Source organism: Vanellus vanellus (assembly GCF_965231255.1).
Source record: "Vanellus vanellus genome assembly, chromosome: 2".
Lineage (NCBI taxonomy): Eukaryota > Metazoa > Chordata > Aves > Charadriiformes > Charadriidae > Vanellus > Vanellus vanellus.
This window is the reverse complement of record NC_138906.1, coordinates 11701152-11722710: the sequence shown is the minus strand read 5'-3', so window position 1 is coordinate 11722710 and position 21559 is coordinate 11701152. Positions and strand designations below refer to the sequence as shown.

At 39.2% G+C, this 21559-nt stretch overlaps 1 protein-coding gene across 1 annotated transcript in view; it reads left to right on the top strand.

Moving 5' to 3' along the window:
• Nucleotides 1–21559, top strand: part of ESYT2 (extended synaptotagmin 2) — a 93103-nt gene that overhangs the window by 42618 nt on the left and 28926 nt on the right. The window contains exon 7 of the mRNA XM_082479882.1: nt 18525–18580. Within this exon, the coding sequence (XP_082336008.1) occupies nt 18525–18580 (56 nt within the window). The remainder of the gene's footprint in view (nt 1–18524; nt 18581–21559) is intronic.

Genomic DNA, 21559 nt, shown 5'->3' with positions numbered 1-21559 from the left:
AAAATGTGAACAACATAGAAATTCTTATGCTACATAGACCTCTTTAAAGAAGTCAGTTGTTTCCATCTCTTAGAAGTACGTTCTCCATTGGAAGCTTTTGTTTCTTGGATGTTCTAATTAAATAGTCACACTTATGATGTCAAGATTTAATAGTTTCAGGTTATGCCAGGTGAGAAATTACAAGTATATGGGTTTAGGCACTTTGAAACAGTCTGATCACCTTGGTTTCCTCAACAGTCTGCAACTCTAAAAAGTGGGTCTAGTTTTCAAGGTTTGAGGAGTAGGAGTGTACTCTTTACCTGAACAGCTTTAGAAGGCACGTTATTATTTTATTCAATGAGATCACATTCTTGTAACACAATTCTTTTGAACAAATGTCCTATGATAAATTTTTGCTAACTTGTTGAAAAGATAGGCTTGTATGGGTGTTCATGTATGGCCTAGGAATAGCCTCTGGTGTCACTCATGTCATTCATGGAGCTTGTTTCATTTGTCTAGAGCAACCATGAGTGCTTGAAGGGTAGAGGGAATGCAGACTTAAATCTTAGTAAAATATGTAAGAATTTGAAAATGTTTGTGGATAATTCAGTGAGCTTTTTTGTAAAAGTGAAATAGTTCATGCCAAACTGATAAAACATCACGGCTCTTATTTGGAAAAGGGTTGGAAGTACATTGGGATGAACCAAATCTGGATTTCCACACATTTCTTTGAAGTGAGTCTAAACATTAGGAGATGTCTGCTTAAGTTTTGTCTCATTTGGCTGAGCAGTATGAGTGTAGGGCATCTGCTAATGTTCATGTTTGGACTAACAAACTAAGGAGGGCCCTGACAAGGATTGAACACTGCTCTATGGTAGTCTGCACTGTGTAATTGTTAGCATAGTCTCTGATACTATTTTGGTATTTACTGCTCTCCTAAACAATTTTGAGACTTAGTACAGTGCCCAGCTCATTACAGGGACCATCCAATAAACAAGTTAAATGCAAACACTATTTTTGAAGAGCAGGGACAAGAGCTTAGCTGTGTGGACACAGACTTTTAATTTTTTTCTGCAGAATTAGGAATGACCTTTCTTCGTGTTGTAGGTGTGGTTGGTGTAGTCGCTCTAACTTCAGTTTTGTACTCACTGAGAAAGAAACCAGCGTGCACTTCTCCCGCTGAAACCGTTCTCCTGGCACACTTGGTGCCTGAGCCATGACGTGATGCAGTGTGTCAGGACTGCTTTCCTGGGGTACCTCCTGCAGCCACTGCTTCTCTGGTGCTTTCTAGGGGAGAGGTAGGAAAGCTGGCAGGGGATGGGGAGGGAGAGATCAGCACCAGTTCCTGACACTTTCTTTGTTTCCCACTCCCAGCATCATGCTCTGATAGCATTTGTCTGAACCTTTCAGTTCTGGTACTCCCAGATGCTTCTCCAGTCAACTTTTAACTCTGGTACCTGCGCCCAGTCCTTTCTGTCCCTGATCCACTCGAAGTGCCATGCGTTTGTGCAGTGCTTAACTCGGACAACTTGCACCTGAGACAGCAAACTGAAAATACATCAAATGAAACACCTCTCATTTGTGGTCAGTAGCTTTCTGAACGTGTCACTTTGGGAAAGACTTTGTCCAGAGTAATTTTGTTTTTACTCCTACCCCCATGGCACTTTATTAGGGATCTAGGTGACTTAATGGGACAAAAATGGGTGGGAAATAGACTGGAGTACAAAAATGAAAAGTCAACCCCTCCCCAAAAATATTCAGTTACAAAAATATTAAAAGTATTTTTCACTGTCCTTTCATTTAGAAACTAAGCTAGTGGTCAAAGTCTGAGCAAACTTAAGGGTGGATTGTTCAAAAAATATATCTTTGAATCGAGTTATTCCATAATTTTGACAGTTATACGTGAATGTTTAGTTTTTTCCAAGCAGACTTCTCTCCCTGCTGGAGTTTGTCGTCTTGGTGTTTATTTTTCTAACTTCTGCAGAAAAATGTAAAATAATGTTTATTATAGCAATAACCAAATTCTGTTCTCTTACTAGAGAGCAAGTGGCTGCAGCCAAGGAAAGCTTTTCTTCCATATTTTTGTTAGAAGAGAAGAGGAATTAGTTGGCAGCTAGCATTAGATTTTGTTCTCATATTTTCCAGTCTAAAGTAACTGGCAACAATTCCTCTTGCTCTGTATCATCTGTTTGCTGGCCTTAATGACTATATAAGGCAACACTGCCTAAATTAATAGTTCCAAACATACTTGTTTAATGAGTTTACCAGTCTCATATTTCTGAGTAATGCATGAAGTTTTTGATGCTGCAAGAGTTCATACTTTACATGAAACTTTTTAAATACTGCATTTTGTTGTTGTGAAGAAGGTACTAAAAGTTTCATCAGCTTATAAATTATGTCCAAAATGTAAGGGATTTCAAGACAGAGAAATATGTGCATTCTAATGTATGGAAGCAGTGTTTTAAATCTCTGAGCTTCAGTTCTAGAGGGAAGTTAGCACTGTGTAAACAGTCAGGATTTCTAAGGTTTATCACATTACTTCTCATTATGCTAATAGTATCTATGTTTACTGTATATTTTGCTTCTGTAGTTTTTTTTTTTTTTAACTTTTAGAACAAAATAGCACATAGTTAATTATTTCGTGGGGTTTTTTTTGTTCAGTTTTAGAAGCGTATATGGCTTATAGCTGTACTGCAAATTGGTGATTTTCAAAAGCTTGTTTAGTGGCATGCTTCATGTTGAAGGTGTGTCCTAACTCAATTTTTTTCTCTTTTTAAAAAACAAATAAACAAACCAACAAAAAAGACACATGAAAATACCAGTATTACTGTTCTAAAAAACAATGGCTGGAAAACAGGATGCCTTCCAGGAAAAGTGGGCAACTCTTCTAAAGCTGTCACTTTCATATTTGCACTTTTGCCCTCCGCTTGCTGATTTGAGCGTTGCTCTCCCTCTACTCACTTTACAGATTAGGTCTGTCGTCTAGTTTTGATTTATTTAATATTGATTTAGTTTCATTTAAGATTGTCTGCCTTTGGAAAATTCAGTGCCGGATGTGATTTTTTTCAGAATTATCAGTGCTGATGAAAATTAGACTCAAAAGGAGCACTTGCACCAAGAATGTGCCCTAGTGAAATGCCTGGAAAAATACATAAAGTGGTTATGTAGAATGCAGGAGAATGTTGGTTTGGTTTGCTTTTAGTTGATCAAAAATGCCTTCATACTGTATGAGACTGTCAGTATCTTTACTTCAAAACTTTAACCTCTATTAAAGGGGTTTGTGGGACACCTGAATAAATTCTGAAGCATAGGTCCTGCTCTAATAATTGTTAAGAATTAGTCTTGTTGGTTATAAAGTCAAAGTGATTTGCAGTGTTACTTTGTATACTTATTATTTGCTGTAACTTAAGTTATCAAAATAAAAATCAACAAAATTTATGGAATGTTTTAAGTGCCATCACAGTTGGTGCTTGCACAATACAGTATTCTTTTCTCCCTGTGCCCTCCCATTCAGTGTAACTGTCTCTCTTATACTGGTGTTGAAACTTCTGCTCCTGAAGGAAGCTGGTTAAAGGACATCAGCTGGCAGAATATTAAACACAACAAGATGTGACTAGGTTCCTGTCCTTCGGATGTATTTTAAAATCTTGAGCTGGCTCGCGAAAGAGTCAGGAGAGTATCAGTACTAGCATGAGGGTGTGAACACAGGATTGGTAGAAGTGTAGAAAGCAGTAGAAAGTAGCTATAGCTTTGAGTATTTGACACTGTGGAGAACAGAAAGGTGCACTGGATTTTGTAAGACCAACTGTGATCCTTCTTTTGGTCACCTTAACTCAAAAACCGGCCTGCTCTCTCTCTTGCCCCCACAACTGTACGTTTTATCTCTGTAGCGATTGTCTCACTTTAAATCTGTAGACAGTTGTCACTGAAAAACTACTGCTAAACACAGTTACTGTGCAGAGATATGCTATGTTTCCTATAGCGATGGTGAAAACCAGTGTGATTTCTACTTTCTATGGTATTGTATAGTCAGGCCTTGTTTCAGTGACTGAGTTTATTATATGTTTACTGGGGAAATCCACTGGATAATGTTCCTTATTAAATTAGTACAGTAATGTTAGCACTTCAGCGTTGTAGTGGTAATGGGCTGCACTCTAGTACCAGAGAAATTGTACTGTTTCTGCATGTACGTTCACAAGTAACAGAAGAGGGCATTTTGGTCCCCTTCTTGTAATAAATTTCTGAGAAGAACCACAACTTATCCCATGGAATTGTATCATCGTGCCCTGTAGCAGACCTTAAATTTGTCCTGCAGAAATCTTATACAGAATCACAGAATCACAGAATGGTCAGGGTTGGAAGGGACCTCTGGAGATCATCCAGTCCAACCCCCCTGCCAGAGCAGGGTCACCTACAGCAGGTTGCACAGGACAGCGTCCAGGCGGGTTTTGAATGTCTCCAGAGTGGGAGACTCCACAACTTCTCTGGGCAGCCTGTGCCAGTGCTCTGCCACCCTGAAAGTAAAGAAGTTCCTCCTCATGTTAAGATGGAACTTCCTATGTTCAAGTTTGTGCCCGTTACCTCTTGTCCTATCACTGGGCACCACTGAAAAAAGACTGTTCCCATCCCCCTGGCACCCTCCCTTTAAGCATTTATAAGATCTCCCCTCAGTCTTCTTTTCTCCAGACTAAAAAGACCCAAGTCCCTCAGCATCTCCTCATAACAGAGGTGTTCTAATCCCTTAATCATCCTCGTAGCCCTTTGCTGGACCCTCTCTGGCAGATCCCTGTCCTTCTTGAACTGGGGAGCCCAGAACTGGACACAGTACTACAGATGTGGCCTCACCAGGGCAGAGTAGAGGGGGGGGATGACCTCCTTCGTCCTGCTGGCCACACTCTTCTTGATGCACCCCAGGATGCCATTTGCCTTCTTGGCCACCAGGGCACATTGCTGGCTCATGGTCATCCTGTTGTCCACCAGGACTCCCAGGTCCCTTTCCACAGAGCTGCTCTCCTGGAGGTCAGCCCCCCACCTGTACTGATGCATGGGGTTATTCCTCCCCAGGTGCAGGACCCTACACTTGCCCTTGTGGAATTTCATAAGGTTTCTCTCTGCCCAACTCTCCAGCCTGTCCAGGTCATACTGTAAGGCGGCACAGCCTTCTGGTGTGTCAGCCACTCCTCCCAGTTTTGTGTCATCAGCAAACTTGCTCATGGTACACTCTAGCCCTTCATCCATGTCATTGATAAATATATTGAACAGGACTGGAGCCAGTACTGACCCCTGAGGGACACCACTCGTTACTGACCTCCAACTAGACTCTGCAACACTAACCACAACCCTCTGAGCTCTATCTGTCAGCCAGTTCTCAATCCACCCCACTGTCCCTTCATCTAATCCACACTTCCTAAGCTTGCCTGTGAGGATGATGTGGGAGACAGTGTTGAAAGCCTTGACGAAGTCAAGGTAGACAACATGCACTGCCCTCCCCTCATCCACCCATCCAGTCAAACCATCATAGAAGGCTATCAGATTAGTCAGACATGACTTCCCGTTGGTGAATCCATGTTGACTACTTCTGATAACCTTCTTTTTTTTCAGGTGCTTTGAGATGCCACCCAGAACAAACTGTTCCATCATCTTTCCAGGGATGGAGGTGAGCCTGGCTGGCCTTTAGTTTCCCAGGTCATCCTTGTCGCCCTTTTTGAAGACTGGAGTGACACTGGCTTTCCTCCAGTCCTCAGGCACCTCACCTGTTCTCCAAGACCTTTCAAAGATGATGGAGAGCAGCCCAGCAATAACTTCTGCCAGCTCCCTCAGCACTCGCAGGTGCATCCCATCAGGCCCCATGGACTTGTGGATATCCAGTTTACCTAACTGATCTCTAACTTGCTCCTCGTCAACCAAAGGAAAGTCTTGCTTCCTCCAGACTTTCTCTGTTACCCGCAAACTCTGGGTCTCCCGAGGACTGGCCTGAGCGGTGAAGACAGAAGCAAAAAAGGCATTCAGCAACTCTGCCTTCTCTGCATCATGTGTCACCACGGCACCTGTCTCGTTCAACAGCAGGCCCACATTTTCCCTAGTTGTCCTTTTGTCTCCGTTATACTTAAAGAAACCCTTCCTATTGGCCTCGACATCCCTCGCCAGGTTCAATTCCAAGGTTGCCTTGGCTTTCCTTGTTTCATCCCTGCATACCCTGACATACTTCCATAACTTGATTAGCAGGAAGTTGTTCATCAGGACTTTAAAATACTTTGTGGCTTCTCTTCTGAGAATTATTAGTGCTTATGGCAGCCAAATCAAGCCACAAAGTTGGCAGTGTTTAGAGGCTGCCTTTTGTGCTGCTATGAACTTCAGTAATGGCCCTGTATATTCTACATTCCAGTACATTCTTTTCCCTTCGTAAAGGCATCTAGGGTATTGAGAACACCAAATATGTAAACATGCACATCAAATTTTAGTCTGACTTTTCTTACAGGCTGCAGGGATATATATGTTTTTTTAAAACTCTTTCAGTGTAACACAGAAGAAATGACAAAAGAATGAATTGTGAATATCACAAAAGAAATGAATTTTGGTGCAGAACTGAAGGCAGTAGTCCATCCTGCTTGCGTGCCGTACAGCCAGTGTAATTCCATGACTGAACAGAATAGAAAAAATGAACTGAGCTGTTACAGTCTCTGTTCAGAAGAGTGAAAGCTCAGTTACATGATTAACTTTTAAAAATTGATCCTACTTTGTTACCTTCAGTAGTGTGTTGTACCAGGAAGTTGTAAAGGCTCACTGCTTGCTGGACTTGTTTCTTTTTCTATTGCACATAATAATAAATGGTAGTGTAAGTCACAACTTTGCAATATTTTTTTTCCTGCATTCTAACCAAAGGTGAATAAGTTTGTCCTATCAGTTCTGTCTAATTTGTATGCCTCATTTTTCCTCTTTAAAATCCTGACTTTACAGGCTGTTGATCTTCAGAGTTTTAGGAAGATTATCCTATTACTGTTTGTTTAAATGTATATGAACATCAGAATTAGTCTTGTCTCTACTATTTATGCATCCTGACATTGTTCTGTGTTGTGTTTAACTTATTCAGGGATTTATCAAACTCAGTAACGTAGTAATAGATTGAAGTAGAGCTTTATGTGTTTACTGTGACATCTGCATGGCTATTTCCCCAACAAGGAATTTGAATAATGTGTGTTTATAAATTTGCATTATTTTGCTGTATCAACACTAAAATATAGACCTTGCACATTAGATGTTCTTGACCTTTTTCATAGTCTCTTGAAATAGAAGCAGCAACATGGTAATTAGCAAATTCTTTTGTTTTGTTTTCCAGTTCTGTTTGCCATCACTTTTCCAGGTGATTAATAAGCATTACACGTAACCAACTCTCTCTCTCTCTTACATATAAAGAATATATGGAGCTTTCAATTTCTATTTTGCAAGCTCTCTGGAATAAGCTTTGGAAACTTTCCGCTTTTCATGATGCTCCTGCCACTGTGTTATGTAGGTGAATCCCAGTGTTCATGGGTTCGAGGGCTTTTTTTGAAGCGTACTTGAAAATCTCGAATACCGTGAATAAAAGATGTAAGGAAGGATGAAAAGAGCAAACACAGTAAAACTCAATAAATAGAAATCATAGCTTATGCTGGTATTTCCACCATATAACATGATATACAATATGATTCTACATGATATTTGGTCTTGGTTGAATGTTTGATAAATTCCAAAATTACATTACCCTTTGATGAGACCTTTAGTCAGCCAGGGTTTTGAGATACCCCTAAACACTTCTAATTAACTGGGTTTTCCTAAAATGCAAAATAGATAGGGTATGTTTTAAAACAGATCTTGGCTCTAATATTTGCGTCAAAGTCAACTAGTAAAGTTTGAAAACTAGTTTTGAGTACTTTTCCATTGTGGGGTCCTTCCCCCTTGCACAAAAGGCTAGGAGAAGGTGTTTCATCAGTACCCTTGCTGCAAGGCTGCTCACACTATCTCCCCCTCACCCTAAACACTTCTCTGCTCGGTAGGTTCAGCTGCTCTTGGGAAGGATGTAACTTCTGGCTCTTAACTAGATGGTGCCCTGATCGGACATCCAGTAGCCCAGTGAGGAGCAACTAGCAGCCTTTCTTACCTGCATCTCCCCTGCCTACTGTGGACAGCTTCACTGTGAACTCAGCATATAAGTAGTCCTTTGTGTGTGTTAGTAGTTCCAAACTTTATTTACCTGTGCGTCCAGACTCCTGTGTCTGCCTCATAAGGTCACAGCTCTCCGGCTACCTTTACCACCAGCCCAGGGCCTAAACCAGTAAGCCTAGGACAGCCCACGAGCGTGAGCTTTGGTCCAGCTCCGTATTTAAAAGTAGCTTTGTTGGTGGAACAGCAAGTGCAATAACAGAGTCGCTGTACCCTATGAGTACAAAGATGTCTAATCAATTTTTAGCTATTAATGATGTTGGACAACCACAGGTTCCCACGTAAAGATTCTGTGTTCCTTTCCCTTCCCTCCACCTTAGATAACAAAATGTTTACAGGAGTAAGGATTTGTGTCTTGATATGAGTACACTTTAGTATGTGTTGCATTAGTTCTCAGTACAGAGCCTTGATACGGCACACATTTCCTGGTTTTCAGGGAGGAAACATAATTTGTTTTCACTGCTCTGAGCAGAGGAAGAACTGAAAGAGCTTTGAGTAACGTGACACACATGCCGACTGCTGCATCGGAAAGTGTAACTGGGGTCTGACATCTCGCTTTGGGCCAGAGAGCTGGCTGTTCGCAGTCTCTGCGAGGCGCATCGCCTCTCTCGGTTGCAATGTGCTGTGGAAAGACACCACATCGTTTCTGGCTCCTGGCGGAGTTTCACTCGGTGACAAATCCTCAACGCAGTCTTTCCAGTGCCCCGTTAGTTCTGCCACAGAGAACCAGCTGGCATTCCCCGAATTTAGCTAAACCAAGAGAATTATGCATTGCTCGAAGTGGTGACAGAGAAGGAAATGATACCGTTGAGCTATTTTGGAGATTCATAGGCCAAAACTTTTTTTGAAGTATGGAATTTTTTTATAGTCAGTGCTTCAAAAACTGATTCATCAGCTGGCAGTCTTTTGCTTGCTCCCTTTTTCTCCATAGGGTTCTTCAGTTTGATGGGGTGGTGGCTTTGCTTTAACTTACCGTCGGAATCACAAGTTAAGGGGTCTTTTTTTTCTCTCCAGCAAGTCATGGCAGGGTAGTGCCCAAAATATGGAATGAAAATCCTTGTTGTTTGGCTGAACAGGCTCCCTCTTGTGTATGAAGCAGTACTGTAGTGTTGACTACTTTCTTTTCTCTCTACTGTGAGCTTGTCTGCTGTCAGTGCCATTTCCGTACTTCTGCAGGTATAAGCATTTTTTGCCTGAACTTGGTGTTGCTTTTTGGAAAACTCGTCTTTACATTATAAAAGGTGCATCTTATGCTGAAATCTGATTAAGTTTGGAAGCCAAAAGTGCAGACTGGAAATAACCTTAGTGAGAGGAAGTGTGGGTGGTGGGAAGGGAGAACACCAAAACCAAAGAAACATGAAAAGAAAAAAGCATCTGTCACTAATATCTGTAGACTAAGATTAGAGAGCGTGTGTTACTGCAGTGATATCATTGCTGCTGGGCTCTTCTGGTAGGACTGGAAAGGAAGCACTCTGGTGAGTAAATGCAGCAAATCTTGTCTGCAAGGAGAAATTACCTTCAAAGCCCAAAGTTAAGGCTTGATTTATGCTAGGAGTCTGAAGGCTCATATTCCTTCCAAAACATTTCATGGATTAAGACTTATTTGCAAAGCTCTTCTAATAATCCTGTAAAGTGCTTAGCCTCAGTAATGTTTTTTTAATTTCTTAGCTCCAACTTCGAATGGAGAAGGATTTGTCTCTAACATTTCTGAAATTGACCTCTCTCTTTGTATTTATTCCTGTACAACGAGTGGATGAATAGAGGTTTCTGATAATGGATGTACTACCTGCATTTCTTGTCTAAATGGCCACTCTTAGTAGCACTATTTTTTCAATTTTGTTGTGTGATTATTTTTTACACGCTTCATGGTCTAAGGACTGATGACAGGATGACTTGGTAGCCTACTTTTTGAGAAGTGTGTAATAAAGTATCAATAGTGATGACATACCGTAGACACTATATGTGTTTCATATGCTCTGTTGCAACATTTTGAAATGCTTTTTGGTCACATAATTTGAAAATCCCAGTTCTCAGTGGTGTCTCCTAGGTTGTTCTTTGTTTGTTTTGGGTTGTGGCAGTTAATACAAAACCCACTATCCTATAAGTTTCAGTCTAGTGTAAGAGATGTTTCTCAATGCTGAATTTCAACATGTGTTATGTTGCTCAATTAATTTAATTTGATTAAGTCTATTTAGGAGACAGCACAGGACTTTGCATTGTTAACTGCTGCATGCAATATACTAAACAAAACATGAAAACATCAAAAGGAAATGCAAATATTTTCTCATTTTCTATTTATTCTGAAAGCATCAGTATGCAAAACTTAAATATGGGATGCAGATATGAACACCTTAGAATAGGGACCACCTTTTGAGGTATTTATGGTGTGTATTTGCCTTCTGATTTGCTTAGGAGTAAAGAAAAAGGGAAGAAATCATGTAATAAAGGGTTCTTTGTCTTAAAACGGTATAAAATTACTTCTTCCAGAGCCTTGGTAGCATACATAGATTTTTAAAGTGTGACATAATGTAATGTTAAAACTTGTGATTAAAACATTATAACCACTCTGAAAACGCAAGTTATAGTTAGTTTTATCATCTACTACCAAACTACTTGTATTTTGTGTTACTTAAACGTTTGTGAGTTTTCAGGATTGAGGAAGTAGAACAAAACTGAAGTTCTTCATGCTAAGTTGGACTTTTCAGCCTGGTTCAATTATTTATTTCTTAACTAAAGATTAGATGAAACTTAAGATAAACATGAGGTTCGAGAACATATACTAATAGTTTGCACCATTAATTTTCAAAGACAAATACACTGAAATTGCCTTCAGTTTTCTTAAATATAAATATTCTGTGTGTTCAAGCTCATAGTTTGTTATTGTAGAACTGTACAAGTAAAACTTACATACCAATGTAAAATAACCTGTTTTACAACAAATTATTTCTAACAGTTTTTCTTTTCATTTCGAAATTAAAAAACCTGATAGCTTTAAATTGATATTCATGCAGACAAGAAATCATAACACCTTAAAAAAAAAAAAAACAACACCAAAAAACCCACAACAACAAAAAACCCAAGACTGTTCCATGTGCTGTATGAGTTTTAGGTAAGATCCCATCCAGTCCTGGAGGTATTACTGCCACTTAACCTTGCTAGCATTCCATAAATAGATGTGCCTTAGCAAACTGAGCCTCCCACCTACCTGAAGAGGATCTTTTGCAATCCAGTTATTAACTGTGCATTCGCTTGCTGAAAATGTTAATGACAAAACTGTTTTCCCAACGACTGTTCTTCTCTCGTGCACAACTTCTTGTAAGTGCTTGGCTTACAGCCTGAACTGTAGTTGATAGAGGCATTGTATGCTAATGGCAGATAAATTTGAAGGAAGAAAGGCAGAGTTTTTGTGTAAACACTGGCTCTTGAGCAAACTGGCCAAATGGTTTTAACCTTTTTGTCTGTCTCTCAAAGTCTCTCAAAAGCATTTTCTGTGTTTTCAGAAGTATAGGAAACTTTCACATGTACTAGTTGAACTTCCAGTATGTGTATTAGAATATGGATAACAGTGTGGTAAGTGATGATGTGAATTTCACAGCACATCAGTTCCTCCATATTACGTGCTCAAGTATGGACTTATTCTTTTAATAAGGTAGCTTAGCCTTTTCTCACTAAAAATAATCCGGCTAGTACTCTAATGGAAAGTGGGCAAATTTACCATTTAATGAGATATCTTAAAAAAGATATTGAATACAAAATGGTACTGGAGCCAGTGATATCTTCATGCTTTCACCTGAAGAATGATGGAAGTCAGCAGTCTCTGTAAAATCTCTGTACAGCTACTAATGATAGTATTTTTCACTTGAGATTCTGAGAGTCTGATTTCAGATATGACAAATGTGTAGATGGCTTAGGATGAATTTAGTTACTCTCATACAAACATCTAGTGTGACCCTCTATAGAGGGGGGACACCTGAAACAGGACCTCTGACCTTCTGGTTACACTGCTGGATGGGATTCTCCCATGATGGGGAAAGCTGGAGATTTTCTGGCACAAGGAAGATGACTCGTACCCCACCTGCAGCTTTACAACTATGGAACAGATTCAGAACCAGTGTAGCAGAGGAGCACGTGAGAGCATCTGAGCCAGCAGAGCCTAAGCCACACTGAAGCACCAGGAGGAAGTGGCAAGTGATAGTACTGAGCGACTCCCTGCTGCAGGGGACAGAGGCCCCCATCTGCCATACTGACCTGTTGTCTTGGGAGGTTTGCTATTTGCTTGGGTCTCAGATTCAGGATGTGGTTGACTGTTAAAGCTTATCTGGCCCTCAGACTATTAGCCACTGCTGCTCTTCCATTTGGGCACCAACACCACTTCCAGGGGAGCTCTGGGGATGATTTAAGGGCACAGAGATCCAAACGGTGATCTCATTCCTGCTGGTGAGGGAGAGGGGACAGGAAAGTGATTGGGAGCAGTCAGGATGGATTTATGAACAGGAAATCACGGTTAACCGAGCCAATAGCCTTCTATGGTAAGAAGATTGGCTTGATGGATGAGGGGAGAGCAATGGGTGCTGCATATCTTGACTTAAGTAAAGCTTTTGATACTGTATTCTGCAACATCCTCATAGGTAAACGAAGTACAGACTAGACAAGTGGGCAATGAGCTTGACTGAAAAGTGGCTTAACTGTTAGGGCTGAATGGGTTGTAGTCAGTGATATGAAGTCTAGATAGAGGACAGTCAGTAGTGGTATAGCCCAGGGTTAAACATGGGAGACCACACACCTTCATGGCTGTCCTGGATGGTGGGACAGAGTGCACCCTCAGCAAGTTTGCTTGCTTAAAACTGGAAAGAGTGGTTGATGCACCAGATAGTTGTGCTGCTATTCAGAGCGACCTTGACAAGCTGGAGAAATGCGCCAAAAGGAATCTTACAAAGTTCAACAAAGGGAAATGCAAAGTCCTTCCCATGTACCAGGAAGACTCGAATCTGACCAGCTGGAGAGCAGCTTTGCAGAAAAACATCTGGGGTGTCCTGGTGGACAAAAAGGTGAACAGAAATCAACAATGTGCCCTTAGGGCAAAGGTGGCCAACAGCATCCTGGACTGCATTAGGAAGAGCTGGTTGAGGGTGGTGATCTTTCCTCTCTGCATGGCACTGGTGAGGCACATCTGGAGTGCTGGGTCCAGTGCTGCGCTCCCCAGTACAACAGAGATATGGACATACCAGACCAAGTCCAACAAAGGGCCACGGAGCATATCTCATTTGAGGAGAGGCTGCAAGAGCTGGGCTTGTTTAACCTGGAGAAGAGAAGGTTTGGGGGCAAGTTGTCAATGTACGTAAATACCTGATGGGGTAATGGTGTTTGAACACTGGAGCAGGTTGCCCAGAGAAGCTGTGGAGTCTCCATCCATGGAGATACTCAAAACTCGACTGGACGCAGCCCTGAGCACCCTGCAAGCTGCACAACCTGATTCTGCTTTGAGCAGGAGTGTTGGACTGAATGATCTCCAGAGACATTTTCCAACCAAGCTATTCTGTTTCTGTATCCTAATGACTCTCAAATGGAACTAGATGTCTGTGTATGGTCAATTAAACCACTGGTTTTACTCTGAGATTTTAATTTTTACTCCCAGCATTCGTCCTAATTCTTTTGACTTAAAAATGTACTAAAAATTAATAAAAGTTAAAAAAAAAATCTTGAAATACCATTAAGTTTTAGGAAAAAAAAATGGATTGACATATAACAATTTGCTGAAAGTAACCATGTGCTCAGGATATAGGAGCCTGTGATGGTTTTATGGATGGTGCAGAAGAAAACTGAGTGAAGTGATGCAGAGCCTCCCTTCAGACTGGCAAAGATGGTTCTTTGCATATGTCTTCTGACAGTAGGGTCTGTATTGCTGTCTCAGAATCAATATCCTGTATGTCTTGGGCAGAAGATAAAAGTGCTTTGCAGTATTTTGTGCAATGGAAACCAAAGCCCGGCTATAAAGTTTTCAGTTTCCCAGTTGAGGGAACTCTCCACTGATGCAGAAATTAAGTGTGCTGTACGTGACATTAAGGGAGAAGTAAACTCAGTTTGAAAAGTTTTCTGAAGATGTTTATATCTATAGCATTGTTTCACATTTTACCATTGCATTCATCATTTAGTTGGTGTTGTGTACAGATTCTTCAGTTAATTTAGTGCATATTCATCCAGGGTTTGTGTCACTTCATAAGTGGAAAACTAAATCCAAGGCTGTCTATATTTATTGCATGTTTTAGAATGACTGTTGTTACAAGTAATAAGAATGTGATCTGCTTCATTATTATGAAATGTGCTTTAATTATTAATTTCTACCGTGATGTTCACTTAACGCTTTTGAGTGTTGTAAAAGCCCTTGTACATTTCAGAAAAATATCCCGTTCTGAGATGATGACACATTCTATGTTTTGAAGTTATTTTATAATGAGAACAAATATCAGCTTCACAGATATGAATAACTGCAGAGTACCCTTCTAACATTAATTGTTTATATCATATAAAAGAGCAAAGATACCATAACTGTTTAGCTTGTGTTTATAAAAGTTAGGATTTTAGAGGTATTTCAGCCTTTGGGTAAGGATACTTTTAATTAAAATGTCTGAAGTCCAAAAATTCAATTATTTTATCACAGAACTTATTTTTTGAAAGCTTTATTTCCACCTGTTCATGCAATTTGGTTACTAGAGCTACTATTAGTTTCAGAGAATATCTTTCCTAATAATGTTATTTCGTTTCCCTCCAATGTTGTGTGCATCTGGAAACATGAAAACTTGGAAACTTGGAAAAACTTGGAAATTCGGATTTATATTAAATAGTATCTGATGCTATATTTCATTTTGTCCTGCAAGATAATTTGTTTCATTTTGTCCTGTAAAGGAATTTTAATACACAGAATCAAGTAAATAAACGACTAAGTGAGAGGATGAATTTGGAACATACTAGTTTTAAAGACAAAATATCTTGTGAAATGTAATTACCAGCAGACAAATAAAATTTTTCGTTTTCAATTTATCCAGTGGCGCATTTCACCAAGTGAAGTAAAGGCTAAAACAGAAGGGATATCAGCAACTAATACAAGAAGTATTTTATCTTTGTTTCTCTATGCCCTATTATGCTATTTAGCAAAAAGTTTGAAATTCTGTTACTTGTTTTTCCTCCTCCGACATACTATTTTCAAAGTCTGGGATATTGTGCTAAAAAGTCAGTCAAAAGGAAAAATTACCTTTCTGATTTAACTTGCAAAATATTGTTTTAGAAATCTCTTTAAAATTATCCTGAGTTTTCACAGTAGCATCAGTTTTGCAGTCTCCTATTAGAAAGCTCCTGAAATTTCTAAAGCCACAGAATTAAGCTTATAGGAAAAATGTTACTCATAGTTCAGTGAAGTGCCTGAAGCTTTACATTTCAGTTCTCTGTACTGCAGCTGCTTTACTGTGGATACTTTGGGAAAGTGTTTTTTAAGGGTCAGAGTAGAACAATAAAAATGTTGATTTTTTTTTTTTTTTTTCTACTATCGTATCTTTGTCATTATTGTATCTGTTGAGATACTGAGTATGATTCCTGGGAAAAAATCAGTGTCTGAACTGGATGTATAAAGGAAATACTCTGTAATTGAAAAGGGCGAATGCAAAGTCATAATTAAATATAATAAAATACACACAACTGGCAGGAATTTATTGTCTACACAATATAAAATAATGTGAAGTAAGAAAATGGATTGAATAGAAATAAACCATGAAGTTTAGCTGTCATTCTGAGAGCTCTTCTCTTCTGTCTGATGCTGTAATGACAGACTGAAGAATTGTTTTGACTTTCATTCGTTCTTTCAGAGTCTGGGAAACTTGAATATCCTGAAGGGTTTAGAAAATTGCATTTAAAAGAAGCAAACAGATAAACTGTAATGATCTGTGTAAATTTATAATTATTTTGTTCTAAGTGCATTGGTTTCTAAATGTTGTAATATAGCTGATCTCCACTGGACTCCTTTTGGTTGATGGAGGCAGACAGAAAGCTGCTTTCAGCCATCCTCTGGAGGTAAAGTCAGGTGCCGCTATTAGAGGAATCTCTGTTTCTGTTCTGCCTATACAGAGACACAGAATGTAGTACAGTAAAAGGAGGAGGCTAAGAAAAACCTTGCAGCAATTTTCTGAATCAGCAGGGAAAGTGCTAAATTTTAGGCATTCTGTTGAAGTCTGTAGATTTAGTCACCCTTCTGAATGGCACAGCTAGGAAGACACTAATCTTATTCCCTGGGTGGGACCAAATCCTTTTGTTCTGTTGTAATATGTTCAGACTCATAGAATAGTTGAGGTTGGCAGGGACCTCTGGAAGTCATCTAGTCCTAGCCCCTTGCTCAGGCAGGGTCACTTGGAGAAAGTTGGCCAGGACCATGTCCAGATGCCTTTTGTGTATCTCCAAAGGTGGAGACTCTACAACCTCTCTGGGCACCCAGTGCCAGTGCTCAGTCACCCTCAAAGTAAAGAAGTGTTTCCTGGTGTTCGGAGAGAACCTCCTGTGTGTGTTTGCACCCGTTGCCTCTGCTCCTGTCACTGGGCACCACTGAAAAGAGCTGGGCTCAGTCTTCTTTGCACCCTCCCTTCAGGCATTTATAGACATTATTAAGATTTCTCTGACCCTTCTCTTCTCCGGGCTAAACAGTCCCAGCTCTCTCCACCTTTCCTCATAGGAGAGATGCTCTGGTCCCTTAATCGTCTTCATGGCCCTTTGTTGGACTCTCTCCAGTATGTCCATGCTCTGAGGAGCCCAGTGCTGAGTGGAAGGGAAGGATTACCTCCCAATGGTTTTCCTAATGCGGCCCAGGATCGCGTTAGCCTTCTTTCTGGCAAAGGCATGTTGCTGGCTCATGTAGATTCTTGCAGTACATCCCATGATATGTCTTGCCTTTTGTTTTGGAATATTCAGTTATAAAATTTACTACCTTTTCTGTTGAAAGCATTACAGTTTTTTTCTGCTTAATTGTTTGTTACAGGTAAGGTAGGTGCCTCTTAGATAACGTTGCTGAAATATTTTGCCACCATTACAAAAGTATATTAAGTAGCAATGCCCCTTATGTAAGTAAATGTATTATGTGCTGTCTTTAGTCGAAGTATTCACAAAGGAAATCACTAATTAAACTAATTATTAATAGATCCTTTATAAAAGAATGGTATGTGCTGGGGTTTTTTTAATAGGAAATGAATGTAGGGTGATTATTCTTGCTTGTTTGTGGAAGGACGCAACGTACGTTCTCGTAGAGTTTTGTTGTTTTGTTTCAGCCTTTAGCTGAACCACCGCAGTTAGTTTCTTAACTGAAGAATCTCAAAATCCTTTTAACTTTTTTTGTGCAGTTGTTCTCAGATTGGGTTAGTTGGATTTGAAAGCATGGTGGTAGTTGGGTGGGTTTGGTTTTGTTTGTTGCTTACATTCAATTAACTTCTATGTAGTTAATAGAAAATTTTCAGTGAGAAGGGAAATGAGGAAACCCAGTTCTATTAGTTTACTTATCTAGAACTGGAAGATTGTAGGATTGAAAAGGACATTAGAAATTAGTTGTTCATGCCAGAAGCCCTGAAACAGAATAAGTACCTTTATAGCATTTGCATGTCTAATTTTCTGTAAATATTTTCGGTGAAGGAAGTATATATGATCTGGCAATGAGTTATCCCTATTAATTATTTCTGATTATTTTTTTTTCACTTTGATACCTAATCCTGTTGATACCTTTCTTCTTTATTGCATCAGTGGAAGAATGAATTTGTCTCTTTGTCATTGAAAACAGCCTCTGTGTTTGCAAGCTATTACCACATGCCCCTTCCACCTTCTTAATCCCAATCCTTCATTCTTTCAGTTGATCATGTCTTCTAGTTCTCTTATTTTCCTGATCTCAAATGGGATTCTTCAGCAGTGTATTATACTTTGCAAATTCACGTTGGTGACTGTTAATCTATAAAAGGTCTATGGTGAATATGAAAATATTTCTCCAGAAAATAGGACTGCATTTCATTATTTGATATTGGTTGCATGTAGTAGATACTATGTACACACGTATATTGGGGTGTGCATGTGTGTATTTATACGTATGTGTGGAAGGATGGATAAGGGGATGATGGGTTGTTTTTATAACTCTGTTTTAAAAACCATGGCTAAAAATTATTTAGAACGGAAGAAGTTTTGGCTTTCTGTTTAAGAAAATCCTGGAAACTGGTTATTAGCCCTCCACTGATCAGAATCTACACTGATGAGGTTTATTTCTTCAGTGTTGTGAATTCTAAGTTGCTTATTTTTTTTTCCCCTCTCCTCCTTTTCTCTGTAATTCACAGCTTTTGGAAATTAACTGGACTGGACTGACAAATCTTCTGGATGTTCCAGGACTGAAGTGAGTATATGTAAAGCAGTGTTTGATATTCCTCCACCCTAGTAAACCCCAGAAAATCTGAAGACCATCAGCTAAATAATTTTAGGTAAATGACTCTGAGCAGTTATATCTTAATTTAGAATTACATAAAGTTGCTCAATATGCAGAAAGTAGTGATTTCACAAGTGAAAGAACATTAAAAGTATATCTAGTAGGTCTTATTAAAAACATTCTGAAAAGATAATTTTTAATCTGCTTTTTTTAATGTTCTCAGCCTTTCCAGATTTCCAGAGTCTTGTGAATTTTCTATCTGCCATCTCCTAGGACAGCAGAAAGACAAAGAGGCTTATTTTTTATGCCAGTGGGTTGACAACATCTTGGCTCGTAACTTTGTATGCCGATACGTCTCTAATTGCTTGTGTAAAGGTAGCTAGAAATACCTTGAGACAGTAGTCAAATTAAATAAACTTTTCAATCTCTTCAAGTACTTACTTTTAAAGCTTTCAGCTTATTACATGAAGATCAAATGGAGCAGCAAAAATATTGGCCATATATAGATAGAAAAAATGCTTGACTTATTCGGAGCTTTTCAAATAGTACATGATAAAGCCCCAACAAAAAAAAAAAAAACAGAAGCAGAGATGAAAAACAAGCTGCTTTGAATCATTGCCATCCTAATAAGGTTAAATCCGTGAATATATTCATAATTATCAAGTTGTAATAGTTACCCAGGGGCTTTTAAATATTGAGACAATGGTTAAGGGGATAATGGCAGATCTGATACATGCTTGAATTTTGTATCTACTTCTTTTATTGGATCCCGTACTCTCAAGAGTTGGCTGGCTTCAGAATTATTTTTTATTATTTAAAAACAAGAGTTTGAATTTAGGTATTAAATTAATCCTTTAGTGCTCAATTGTGTGCCTGAAACGGTTTTTGCTTTACTTAGACATGTGAAGCCATTGCATGGAATCCCGGCTGAACAGTTTGAAATTAGAACTTGCATTAAGTAGGTTAATGGCTGCAAGAATTGCTTATGTTTCAAGGCTGCTTAAGACTGCCTCCGAGGAAAGAGGTTTACTTCATCAGTGAGAAAATGGCTTCCAAAATACAGCTCTTGAGTAATTGTTCTTTTGACATAATGCTAATAAATTTACGTACTTAAGCTTACTAGGCTCCTGAGATTCATATCATGCTGCATATTTGCCTGACTGCAAACAGAAAACCTCAGATGTAAACAAAGTCTGGCTGAATATCTCAAGTTTATGGTTTCCAGAGCAACCAAGCTTGGCCGCATATGCATATAATGGTGCCATCTAGATGTGGTATAGTTTCTATAGTAACTGTAACTGAGGTGACTCACACTCTGCCTTTCCAAGAGATTTCTCCACTGATGTATTTGTTTTTCTTATCTGTATAGATAGATTGTATATTTTGGTACAACAGCTTGGCATATTGTAGTTGTTACAAAGAATGATGAACAAGAGATTGCTGCCACCACAGGTACCTTTTTCGTCCTGCAGCTGTTGGCAGCACACTAAGCTGCTTACTGGTACTCTGTTTGCAAATGTCTTCCGCTAAATGAATTTCTGCATTTGCTGCTGGAAGTTTCCCTATCAGATGTTAACAACTTCCATTGCTCTTCGTATGTGACTCCACAAGGAGAAGGACAAAAAAGTAATTCATATTCCTTCATATTCCATCATATTCCACTCCATCCACGAAGGAGTGGAATTAAAATCTCTATGTGAGGAGGAACCAGGCTGTAAGAACGCTCAAGTGCTGTCAGAAGGGGATGCGGATGATGGGAAGGTGAATTCTGTTGTAGTTGCTTAAGATATAGTAAAAATACTCTGTGCAGTCAGGGGTGTGCTGTCTCTGCAGTATGAATAAAGGCGATGCAGGAAAAATAAATAGCTGCTTATTCTGTCACTAAATAGAGAGTAATGCAACAGAGTAGGTAACTGCCAATTATTTTTCTGCAATGAAATTGAGCTTTTGAAGACATTTACTATAATATACTATCTGAAGCATTTCACACTTCTCTCATTTTTGTGAACTGAAAAAACGATTGGACTTAGAATCAATGACTTGGAGTTTTATGATCATAAGAGGCTTTTTATTGATGATGCATCAACGTAAGGGTTTAAATTGATACATATTTCTCTATTGCTTGATCAGTGATTTGTCTCTGTTTTCCACAGATCAGAGCTCTTAGTTTAAGTAATAAAAGAATAAAAAGATTGTCATTTTTGCCTTGTGTTCATGAAGAATACTTTCCAGCTGGGAGTATCCCATTTGGCTAGTATTTGCTTAGATAAGTTTTAAACAGCTTGAAAGTGTCATGTTGTTTTGGAATCAATTTAATTCATTGCTTAGTTATTATCTTTGGTATTCTTTTTCAGCTCCCTGTTTTTAAAAACAGAATATCTGCGATCTCCTATGAGTCCAGTTTCTCGGTGTAAAATTCTGTGAAATTCCATTAATGCCTGTTCATTTTTCATACTAATTTCTCAGATGTTTTAGGGAACTCAAGCATTTGTGTTGGGATAAAATTGTGAAACTGAGCTTTGGAATCACAGAGTTGGAGTTTGGTCCTAGTGTAAAGCATCGCGAACCCTCCAAGTGACTGGGCTCTGTTCTGCTTCCGGCTGGTTCTTATTTAAGGAGATCTCCTGTAGCTCCACTTGAACATTAATCAGTGTCTGAACCTTTTGCTAGTCTAGGATAGGTTTATTTTGCCTATAGCTTATTTCATAATGTATGTCACCTTAACTAAATACTAGAGAAGAGCACGATAACCATTCTTTCAAGGCAGCTCAGGTACCGTTGCCTCTCTTGCACTGCTCATTTGCTTTCTCTGACCTAGGTCAGTTAATTAATCCTATGTTCTTAAGGTGTGGGCTTTACTGAGCATAAAGGCAGAGCTTTCTCATCTTGGCTGGTAGGAACACTAACAAAAAAAAAGCACGAACAAAACAAACTTTGATCTCTGCTGGA